The following is a 12,456-nucleotide window of genomic DNA, read 5'->3' on the forward strand; positions in this document are numbered from 1 at the left end:
GATGCCTGGGGACACCTAAGGACGCTTGGAGATGCCCAAGGATGTCTGGGGACACCTAAGGACGCTTGGAGACGTCTGACGATGCCTGGGGACACCTAAGGACGCTTGCAGATGCCTGAAGATAACTGGGGACACCTAAGGGCACGTAGAGATGCCCGAGGATGCCTGGGGACACCTAACAACGCTTGGAGATGCCAGAGGATGCCTGGAGACACCTTGAGACACCCAAGGATGCCTGGAGATGCCTGAGGATGCCTGGGGACACCTTGAGACACCCAAGGATGCCTGGAGATGCCTGGAAATGCCTGAGGATGCCTGGGGACACCTAAGGACGCCTGGAGACGCCCGAGGATGCCTGGGGACACCTAAGGACACCTTGAGACACCCAAGGACGCCTGGAGACGAGTCAGCTGACATCAAACCCAGCCAGCAGGGACGCCTCAGCAGCAGCTTCACACCTTTCCGCTCATCTGATCAGACTTTACTTCATTAACCCTGATCCTACCGGATCAGAACCACCCGGCAGGATTCTGGTTCCCACCAGAACCTCAGAGTTTTCTGTAGAAATATCAGAGTCAGAACTTCTGAAAAAGGTTTCTACAGAAAAAGGAAGAATCTTCCTGTGAGTCTCGGTCGGTGATGGAGGGAAGGAACCGGCAGCTGGTTCCAGGACTGGATCCTGGTTCCGGATCCTGGACTCTGATTAATGAGGTTTGATTGTGGAGCTGAGGAGCCACTTCCACCTTTGTGAACAGCTCACAATGAGCAGGATAGCTCTGCCCCACAGCTGCTTTGATCAGAGCTTGATTTAATGGACGCCGTTTCCCCTCGTTTCCATGGAGATGCCACAGATGACAGATCAAACATCGCTTCAGCCGGTCCCCCACCCATGAAGGCACCACCTTCAGGAGGACGAGTCAGAACCATCACACGTTCCTGCTGTTAGAGAGCCAGGAGGCCACGAGAAACGGGGTTTGGACCCGTTTCCTACTGGCTCCACCCACAGTAGAGTCTGGCTTTTATTCCAGACCTTGTTTTAATTCTAATCTGTTCTGGTTCTGCTCCATTTTGACCCAGTTCTGCATCAATTGAGCTGAAAAGCACGGCGGCGGAGGCTGAATGATCAGGGCCTCTACTCCTTTTAGACCTACTGTTGGTTGGTGATCTAAACCACAACCACACATGAAAAACTGGAGCGATGAAGCTGCTGTTAGATGTTCAGGGGAATAAGTAAGAGGAGTGTTGGCCTAGTGGGGTAGAGGAGTGATGGCCTAGTGGGGTAGAGGAGTGATGGCGTAGAGGAGTAATGGCCTAGTGGGGTACAGGACTAATGGCCTAGTGGGGTACAGGAGTGATGGCCTAGTGGGGTAGAGGAGTGATGGCGTGGGGTAGAGGAGTGATGGCCTAGTGGGGAAGAGGAGTGATGGCCTAGTGGGGTAGAGGAGTGATGCCTAGTGGGGTAGAGGAGTGATGGCCTAGTGGGCTGGGGGGGTGATGGCCTAGTGGGGTACAGGAGTGATGGCCTAGTGGGGTACAGGAGTGATGGCCTAGTGGGGTAGAGGAGTGATGGCCTAGTGGGTAGAGGAGTGATGGCCTAGTGGGGTAGAGGAGTGATGGCCTAGTGGGGTAGAGGAGTGATGGCCTAGTGGGGTAGAGGAGTGATGGCCTAGTGGGGTAGAAGAGTGATGGCCTAGTGGGGTAGAAGAGTGTTGGCCTAGTGGGGTAGAGGAGTGCGCTTGTGTTCTGGGAATGTTGCAAGTACCCGGTTCCATCCCCACTCTGGGTTCCTGAGCAAGACCCTTAATCCCACACTGCTCCCCGGGCGCAACCCAATGGCAGCCCGCTGCTCCCCAAAGGGATGGGTTAAATGCAGAAAGGGAATTTCTCCATTGTGATACAATAAACGGATTACATTCACTTTATAAACTGGTTCACCGGCAGCGGACGGCCCCAGTGAACCAGTGTTCTGTCAGACCAGCATACCTAAAGTCTATACGCATGTGCAAGTCATCAGATTTGCGTTTATCCCTTTGGTTTTGTATAAAAAATAGACTTTAAACTACCCCAACGGGCGTGTATCCCTTTAATCATGTGCAAAATAATTAAAAGGAAAAGTTCGGTCATATTCAGAATTCAAAGTCGTAGGGAAGCGGCTGTTCGAATCGTTGCATTTCCTCATTCTCCCGAGTGGTGCCCGACTTTACATGAGTGACTAAAATGAATGTGATTGGTCGATTATCAAGGGGGCGGGATTGTTGTGGTGGAAGGTTCACAAGTAATTCTGGTAGTGGCCGGATTGTTAGAAGCATCTTGCTAACCAGTTAGCAACTTAGTGCTAGCAGGTTCCCAATGGGAAATTCCATTGGGACCAAGAAGCACTAAATTGGTAACTTAGAAACAACACTGTCAAGGAACGCTATGGACAGCGGAAACATGCAAGAGGAGGAGAGTTTAGTGTCGGAGGTCGTGGATGAGTCTCCTCCGTCATCCATTTTTTATTTAGAGGAGGAAAGCGGGGACGAGGATGTTGTGGAAGAGGACGCAAAATCAATGTGTAGGTATGAGATCGCTTAGTTTTATAGTGACGCACGTGACGTTCGCATTTAAATAAGCAGGCGTGTGCAAATGCCGACCCAAGTAACATCGTTCAGGAAGCTGTCCCGACTGAAGTCTGGTGTTTGGAACCATCTTGGATTTAAAACAGCTAAAGATAATGTGCTGGATATGTGAGATTAAGTTGACTTCTCTCTACATTGATAATGAATGGCGCCTCGCATCTCGTGCTACAGACCAAGATGACTTCAAGCCAGACAGCTGCAAATAAAGCCAATAGGTTGATTGAAGACATTAACAAATGGGGCTGACCAGCAAACACCCTGTAGTTACAGACAACGCTGCAAATATGGTTTGTGCTGGAAGATAATGCAGCAGATGCATGTCTGCTGTGCCACGTCTCATGAGGCTTCTCTTATATACCCAGCCCTACTCAGGACGTCCATACATTTATATACATGTTTAAGCCAGAATGATCGACATTTAAATATGACTTCACTACGACTTTAAACTATCCCGATATGCATGTATCCCTTTAGTCATGTACAAAAAAACAAAAAAAGTCCGACCAGATTCAGAATTCAAACTTCTGAAAGTTCTTTAAATCTGAAATGATTCCATCCTGTTCAATAAATGATCAGTGTTTTTAATTCAGAGTAATTTTCATGTGAATGTGCTTTACTGGAGGCATCCATGTTTGTCAAAGAACACTACTGCCACCTACTGGTCAGTGACGTCACGGTGCGGTATCGGCTGTTGATCAAGTCCCAGTGCTGTATCTGGTGTTTGTCACAACGCGCTATTATCCAAGTCATCTTGAAAACATTCTTCTTCCAAATGTTGGCTACATATTACGGGTTTTTTCTCTGGCCAGAAGTTCGATGGCAAATCCTCCCTCTTCAAGTTGGCGATCCAACGACCAACCCGTCCGTGGAGGATCAGGAATCAGAAAGGTGGAATAACTCTTTTCTTTCCACTTTTACCCGATGTATTCCAGCATCCAGCTGCCATGCACGTGGGCATTGTCGGTTTCACTATAGCTCTGGTGAATTTCAATTTTGAAGTCCTCTGGAAATCTTCAAGAATTGTTGTTGATTGCAGATGTGTCTAGTAGTTCCCATTGATTTAGCTTGGAAAGCGGGGAGAATGGCGCTAGGCTTACCGCACCGTGACGTCACTGCTGGAAGATGGCAAGAGGGAGGGGCTACTATATCTGGGCAAAAATGGCCGCTCCCAGACTCAGTGATCAAAAGTTATTGTTTTTATTTTTTTACTGATTAATACTAAATTCATTAAATCATCAGGAAAGTATTACTTTCAAGTCATTATTCACTGATGACCTGACTTTTCCTTTAAAGCTACAGTGTGTAATTTTCAGCGACATCTAGCCGTCAGACTGCAGACCGCAGCAACATGAACATCCCCCCCCCACCGCTTCTCCCCCCCAACAGTACGGCGAGCGTTACGGGACAAAATGTCTTCCACGACGTCCGCATCACCTACCTTCTCAAGTGATGAGGTTTGTTTACATAGATAATTTTACAGATAGTATTTCATTAGTCTGTGTAGGGTATAGATTTCATGTAGACTTAAGATAATAAATATACCCGTTATTTTTTTTACATCGTTGTGACGTTTTGACGATCTCGCAATCGCTAGTTTGTTGGCTCTGCGCTGCCGTAGCGCAAAGATGTCTGCCTCCATGGCTGCGAGTCCCGCTCCTATGTAATTATAAATAACGAATTCTAAGGCAACGCAAATATTAAGGTTAAGAGGCTGAGCTCGTAGATGATGATAAATAACATAGTTATGTATAATATATTACATTTCTGACTGTATATCCCTGTAATTATTACACACTGTAGCTTTAAGGTCAGATCGCCATATGCTTTAAAAAATATCAAAAAGTTAGGAATTAAATTGTTTTTTTGTACATGCCTAAAGGGATAAACGGCAGTTGAGGTAGGTTACATTATATTTTTTGTACTAAACAAAAGGAATAAACAGGTATTGAATATGGATTTGCTGGTCTGACCAGTACGCTCATCTGACAGAACACCGGCTGTAACCCGATGACAGCAGACGCTCCGCTGTTTGTTCTTGGTACCACTGACACAGGAGAACCGACCCAATCAGAGCAACAGCTCTCAGCACCGGTAATCAGACCAGCAATCAGCTCCTCAGGTTACAGGAACCAGCAGCTGTGAGGTCCACCAGAGAAAACGCTGTAGCTGCACAAAGCTTCAGTCACCAGAACGTTCTGCTCCGGCGGCTCCAATCCAACGTTCATTTTGCCACCAGATGTGAAAAACTTTGGATCGGTTCATTCCCGATATGGTTGAATAATTAATTGGGATAAAAACAAGATGAGAAATCTATGAGAAAATGTATAGTTTTATTTTGAAAATAAATTTAAGAAGGTGCACAGAGATATAAAAAATTAAATTGGGACAAATCATATATTCACATTTATTTCTGATCAAAGCTGAATTAAAGTTAAAATTAGGGATGCACGATATTAGGATTTTGGCCGATATCCAATATGCCGATATTTTAAAACTCATGTAGCCGATAACCGATATCGATACCGATGTTAAAGCTGGACAAAAATAAGTAGTCATTGAAAATAGCAGTTTTGTTATCCATTTCTGACACTTTGAAAATTAATATACTCAAATATATTTTCATATGCTGATATCAAATAGATTTTTAAAAACGCGGTATCGATCCATTTTACTTTCAAAATCTGGTGAAATTTCATCGTTCTGTTACAAACTCTCGTGATATTTTGCAAATTCTTGTGAGATTTCGTTAGTAAAATAGATCGATACCGCGTCAATATATCAACATATAAAAATATGGCAACATTTGGTGAATTTTCGGGGGATTTCGTAGCATAACGATGACATATAGCAATATTTCATTAGTCAAAGAGATTGATATGGTGTTTTTAAATGGCAATATATCAGCATATGAAGATATTGGGATATTTTAATGGATCAATATTTTTTCCCTCGTCTTTAGAAGTTTTTAAGTCTGTAAAAAAGAAGTTTTTGAGGAAGAAGAAGAAGTAGTGTTTTTTTTTTGTTGTTTTTTTTAGACTTTAGAAACTCAGAAGCTGATCAAATATCGGGTTAAATATCGGTGGGGTGGCCGATGTCCGATATTCAGTTTTAAGGCCGATACCGATAGGGGGCCGATAATATCGTGCATCCCTAGTTAAAATCAATCCTCTGGACTTTGTTTCCAAGTTTGAAGACGTTTCTCTTCCATCCAGGAAGCTTTTTCAATTCAAAATGTCAGAAATAGCGTTGAGTTCCAGGGTTTATAACAGGAGTTTTATATCTCATCAGGGTCCAAATAAAGAAAATCATCAACCAGAAAAGGTCCAGAGACATTTTTGATCATAATCTGTTACTTTTAAAAGAATTTAACACCGAAATAAAATTAGGTTTTTATGCATCCATGTTATACATTGAATTTTTAATAAAAAAATATGAAAATTTTTCCACTTTAAAATCTAAAGTGTTTTTTTCAGTAGAGAACAAAAATCGTTCAGTTTGGTTTATAGATATATTTCCTGATTCCCATATTTTCTCAAACCCCTGAACTGATGGTTTGTTATTTTCTTTCTTTTTTCTGTCTTAATGTTGGCAGTGGGCTTTAGGCTGCCCTGCAAGGCTTTAAACCTGGGTTTAACCGGAGACTAAGCCATTCTCAAGCACATATCAAGGTGCTCATTCTGAGCCTGGATCCAGATTTATTGTTGATTCTGTTCATGGTGGAGAATCCTGCTTCACAGCAGCAGGTTGAGCCAAACATCCTCTAATCCCCAAACGATCCCCTTTGGAATGGGGGTCGTTTGACTTCTTTGTTAACCTGCAATGCCCCATACCTGTCTATGTCTCTGAAAGGGTCGTTAAAGGGAATTGTTGGCCTTAATTGTTGCTGGATAAAACCTGGAACTCAACGCTATTTCTGACATTTTGAAATTAAAATCTTCCTGGATGGAAGAGAAACGTCTTCAAACTTTGGAAACAAAGTCCAGTGGATTGTTTTTTACTTTTTTTGGAATGACTATGACCTGCATGACAGAGAATATTCGGCGGCGTAAAGGCAAAGTAAAAAAAAAGTTTGACTATTTGACAGATTGGGTTTCCCAGCAGGGAGGAGGAAATGTTCCCGTGTAAAATCAAACAGTCCAACCCGACAGGAAGATGCTCTAAACTCGAACAATTCGCTTTTAAAAGTCAATTCCTCAACCTACAGCAGGTGTTTCTCTTCCTCCCAAAGCGAAAAAAGGCTTCTAACGAGTTTTTAACAAAAGAAGGAAACCGTCTAGTTTGAGCACATTCATGAAACCTGAATCAAAGAGCAGAAACACCGAAAGAATGAAACATTTATTTGGTCAAAAACCATAAATACTGACGGGAGTCGAGCCTTTCATCTTTGTTTATTTCACTAAAACGCCTCAGCTCTCCTCTCTCCATTATTCACACTGATGATGTAAACATGTGCTGTCACCTTTGTGTTCACACCTAAAACTGGAGGCAATTTTACTAGAATGGAGAGTTTATCCAATTCTATTCAGTTTATTTCTATAGCTCCAATTCACATCCTGTCATCTCAGGTCACTTTCCAGTTCACCAGATCATCCAGTCAGATGATTCAAAGTTTTCTATCTAAGGAAAACCAGCTGATTGCATCGACTCATTGACTCTTCAGCAATCCCTCACACTAAGCATGCTTGTAGCGACAGTGGAGAGGAAAAACTCCCTTTGAACAGGAAGAAACCTCCAGCAGAACCAGGCTCAGTGTGAGCGGCCATCTGCTGAGGCCCACTGGGGTTCAAGGAGACAGAAGCAGACACGGGCAGAATCTGAATCGGTGTACTTGTGCATCCTCGCCTGCTACTACCGTTTCAATTCACACGGACAAGAAGACAAAAAACGGATAAAGTCCCTGGATGTAGTTCTGGCCCCTCCTTCTTTACCCAGCATGCATCAGCGCAGACTTGTCCGTTCCCCAGATTGACAGCTGTGCCAGCATGCACTGCGGCAGCAGAAGCTTCCAGGTTAGCGCTCACAGAGTTCAGAGTATTAAGTTAAAAGTAGGGTTGTCAAAAGTATCGATACTGAAACGTTGTATCCGGATACAATACTAATTTTCAAAGTATCGATACAGTGCCACCACCAGTGGCACCTAAACAGTCATTCATCTAATGCGCAGAATACAGGACAATGCACTTTCTGAACACTGTGGGATTGAATAATTCTACGCACTTTTCAGTTTCACACTTTTTTTTGTAAGAGGTGCAGCTGCTGAGAATTATTTTTGTTTCTTAACCGGTTTGGTTAGCGTCAATACTATGTGTGCAAAGCATAGCCAGGGAAGGGACACTTCATTTTATAAATATTTTTTTTTTATCTAGCTTGCTTAATATTGTGCACAGCAAACAACCTCAAAATATTGTTTATTGTCTTTATTTATCTATTTATTGTATTTTGTTTATTAATGAAAAAATGTCTGCTGAATCTTGGGAGTCTTTGTTTTTATCCTTGTATCGAAAATGACATCGAGTACCGAATATTTTACTTAGTATCGGTATCGAGTTAAAAAGTTTAGTGTCGTGACAACCCTAGTTAAAAGTTCTCTTTTCTGTTATTGTTGTTCAATAAAAGTACGTTTTAAGATCATTTGAGGCGAGAATATCTATACTTTAAGCTTCACTATATGGTCCATTTACTGATTTAATGCATAATATTAAAAAAAATCAGATGTTAAGAGGAAAGGGCAACCAGCAGAGATCCAAGAGTAACCGGAGGCTAACGTTAGCCCGTCTGCAGCGGCCATGGCTAACGTTAGCCCGTCTTCTGCATAGTTGTATGTGAAATACCTCTATTCTGATGGAGGTTTGATTGTTTTATTTGGCAAAATATTCATTTTATTTGTGTTTATCTGACTGCGTTCATTATTATTCCCCCACTAAATGAAAAAAGTCACTATGTATTATTATCTAGAGACTATTAATAACAGGAGGTGAAATGCCGCTCTAGACGAACTTTGAATGTGATGATGTCATCAGTACGCTGCTGTTCCTATTGACCCAGATTTATGATGCGTGCTCCCGTTCTCCCCGAGTCCAGACTTTCCTGGGTTCTTCTCTAGAACAGACTTGGAGAGGAAACAAGTTCGTACTTGCATAGATACAAAAGGAGGATGAAGAGAGCACATCCAGTTGGTCACAGTCAGAGAAACAGGACTACACTGGAAAACAGGCCAAGCTCCAACATCTAGAAACAAAGGTGTTGATGGCAGCAGCACAGCTGATATTTCTCTCCATATTTATATCCTTCAAACAAATAAAAACACGGTTTCTCTGAATTAATAATTTCATCTGAAGCAGAGGTTTAGCCAGTAAATGTTAATAAGGGTGACCAGCCAATGCAGACTGAGGGGTGGATGAAAGCAGATCGGCACCAGAACCTCAGGGTCAATCTACACCATGCCAACAGGAACAAGCACAACATCCATATTTTATAAATAAAGATAAACTCTACTTTCCTACAACCTTTCTAGACAGAAAGTTATATTGGATAAAATTCTTTCATGTTTGACTTCCAGGGCGAACATCTTTTCTATTACCTACTTTTATCAATAATCATTCTGCATAAAATTGAGATTTACAAGTACTAATATCTACATAAATTGATTATTTAATAAGTGTTTATTAAAATAGTTATATCTAATCTCACTGAAGATTCCTAGACGACTTGCAGAGTTTTGAGAGCTGTACTAAATTAAGTTTATTTTAATTCACACTCTGTGTGTACAAAATGATAATAATCCGACGGAGTATTAGGGCCACACATGGAGAGAAAAAATATTTTTGCCATGACGAGATTAAACTCGACATGTCGACTTTAAAGTCGACATGTCGACATTAAACTCTCCATTTCGAGAATAAAGTTGAAATGTCATGTTGAGTTTAATCTCGACGTGTCGACTTTAAAGTTTAAATTAGTTCAAGAGAGCCAACCGCTGCACAGGATACATGCACAGAATCCTATACAGTTGCAGCACGTCAAAGACTACCTCCACTCTTAAAACGCAGACTGCAGCTGTGGAGCGCGGTTGCTCTTTTCTCCAAACTTTGGAATGTCGAGATTAAACTCAACATGACATTTCAACTTTATTCTCAAAATGTTGAGTTTAATGTCGACGTGTCGACTTTAAACTCGCCATTTCGAGAATAAAGTTGATATATCGTGGCGACTTTAATCTCGACATTCCAAAGTTTGGAGAAAAGAGCAACCGCGCTCCACAGCTGCAGTCTGCGTTTTAAGAGTGAAGGTAGTCTTTGACGTGCTGCAACTGCATAACTGTATAATCATCACAGAAAGTACAATTTGACCAAATCATCTACACAAGGCATGTCTGATTCTGGATTCTGTGCATGTATCCTGTGCAGCGGTTGGCTCTCTTGAACTAATTTCAACTTTATTGTCGACACGTCGAGATTAAACTCAACATGACATTTCAACTTTATTCTCGAAATGGCGAGTTTAATGTCGACATGTCGAGTTTAATCTCGTCATGGCAAAAATATTTTTTCTCTTCATGTGTGGCCCTAATACTCCGTCGTATAATAAAGTCTGTCTAAGTCTAAAAAATGGTAGGGATGGACGCAGGGGTGGCTAATGCTTGGCTAAGGGTGGCCCTGGCAACCCCTGGCCCCCCATCTAGCTCCGCCCCTGAAGCCCTGCTGACTTTCTGGCTGAGAAACTAAAACCATCCGTGGAAACCCAGCGGCGCTGAGCTCCTTCCTCTGCTCCGCCTCTCAGCTGCAGCCTCCTGGCTTCATGGTGAAACTGAAATTTCACAGTCAAACAACCGGAGCTGGTTCAACAACTCGTGTTTCATTTTCCTGCACCAACGTTTCATCTCATGTCGTGATCTCAGGCCTCAGAGCAACAGAAGCTGCCTCTGCCATCACCTGATCTCCATTCATGGACAGACAGGTGTCCCTCTTTGAGATGTAAATCAACAGGTTACCATGGAAACACAACAACAACACCTCCTTTACATCACAACCACTGACCCAAGAGTTCAGCTGTCATCATCATCATCATCATCTAATGAATCAGAGGTTCATCCTGCTGACCCCATCAGGATGACCTTCTGCTCCATGTGGACCACATCAGCACCACGTGTTCCGACAACTTTTTCCTTTAGCTTTTATCACGTGTAATCCACAGTAAATCCTCCATAAAGTGAAGAAAAACGCTCATTTTCTGTGGAAAATGTCTGCCTTATCTAAAGGAAGAGTGGGTTCTGATCTGGGAATGACAGGCGAAATCGGTAGAAAAAGTGGGTCATTTTAGGAGAAACTGTAAAATAAAGTGGATGTATTATAAGCCGATAACAAGTTCTCGGTAACAGGAGTCAGATTTGTTTAATATGTAATTTTCCCCTTTTCACAGCAGAAGCAGTTTAAATGTGAAGGTTAAATTAAGGTTTTTTTGAACGGAGTCCGCTGAACTCTCCTCACTTCCTGCCATCAACGTGCTCCTTTAAAAACAAAGCGCTATATTCGCATCCTTTGTTTCCCGCCGGTTAGAACATCTCCTCCCGGTCTGACACACACCATAAGCGGCCCAGAAGTGGTCGGACTTTACCCGAACTCGGTAGCGGGTCAATATCTGCCCCGGTTCCGTTCGCCTCTTTGGACCCCAGCAGGCTGAGGGGATGGATGCTAGCCTCCAGCTAACAGGCTCCTGGATGAGAGAGAGAATGTGGGGGACTTACAGATGTGAGGAGCGGCCTCATCTGCTCCATGCTGTCCTCCATCACCAGGAAAACTGGGAGGGGGGTTTTGTTCTCAGCCTCCCCTGGATTCTCCAAGTTCGGCTTCCTACCCCAGCCGGCTCTTCAGCCTCTTCTCTCCGCCACGACTGCGCGGCTGTCCGGAATATAACATCTCTGTCTGTAAACCCCGCCTCTTTCTGAGCGACAGTTCGCTGAGCCAATAGAATGTCAGAATGTTTTTCAGTTTCACCAATGACAGAGCTCACTGGTAAAATGGGCGGGGTGCTACCGGTAACAAAGCACAGGAGCTGCTGATAAGAAGTTCAGGCTCCGGCTGAGTTTATTAGGCTCTAAAAAAAAAAGAAGTTAAACATTAATTAGCAACAGTTAAAGAGACACTTCCAGAGAAACATGTTTTTAAAGGAAAAGTCTGGTCACATTCAGAATACAAACTTCTGAAAATACTTTAAATGTAAATAATGTAAATAATTACATCATGTTCTATAAATGATAAGTATTTTTAATTAATTCCGTAAAAGTTTAAAAAACAATCCACTGGACTTGGTTTCCAAGGTTTGAAGACGTTTTGCTTCCCCTCCTGGAAGCCAGTTTTTGGTACTCTAGCCAAGCTAAGTTTTGCTGAGTCAAAATGAGTTTTTGTTAACCTGAGTCTTAACATTTTTTTTTTTTTTTTTGTCTTTACCTCTCGGCAGGAAGTCATCCTGCAAACTGGATTTTTTTGGACCTTCTCTCCCTGGAAGGATCAACTAAGCTTCAAGCTGAGCTGAGGAAACAAACCAGAGGTTTGGATCCACTTTTCCCAGAGGAGATGTTTGAGCTTCACACTGAGCAAGGGATTCATCTGCACAACAGTCCGTTCAAGTACCGCAGGAAATCTGAGTGGCAGTCAGTCTTTCTCTGTTCATCTACAAGCAACCGCATTCTGGGTAACCCTGTCCGCCCTCCACCGTATGAGACAAACACCGGAACACATTCCTCACCTACTGGAGTCTAAGAGTCTACCTAATCTCTGGAAACGTTAGTCTGCCAACCATTTCTCCTCTTCAAGTTCGAGAATCAATTCTCCCACTGAAC

The 12,456-nt window shown here is 42.9% G+C and overlaps 1 protein-coding gene across 1 annotated transcript in view; it reads right to left on the reverse strand.

Annotated features, from left to right (window-relative positions):
* Positions 1–11,550, reverse strand: part of LOC119796139 (sodium-driven chloride bicarbonate exchanger-like) — a 63,401-nt gene extending 51,851 nt beyond the window's left edge. The window contains exon 1 of the mRNA XM_038304556.1: positions 11,362–11,550. Within this exon, the coding sequence (XP_038160484.1) occupies positions 11,362–11,403 (42 nt within the window). The 5' untranslated portion in view covers positions 11,404–11,550. The remainder of the gene's footprint in view (positions 1–11,361) is intronic.
* Between the last annotated feature and the right edge of the window lie 906 nt (positions 11,551–12,456).

Source organism: Cyprinodon tularosa, unplaced genomic scaffold, assembly GCF_016077235.1.
Source record: "Cyprinodon tularosa strain WSP-4 unplaced genomic scaffold, ASM1607723v1 ctg538, whole genome shotgun sequence".
NCBI lineage: Eukaryota > Metazoa > Chordata > Actinopteri > Cyprinodontiformes > Cyprinodontidae > Cyprinodon > Cyprinodon tularosa.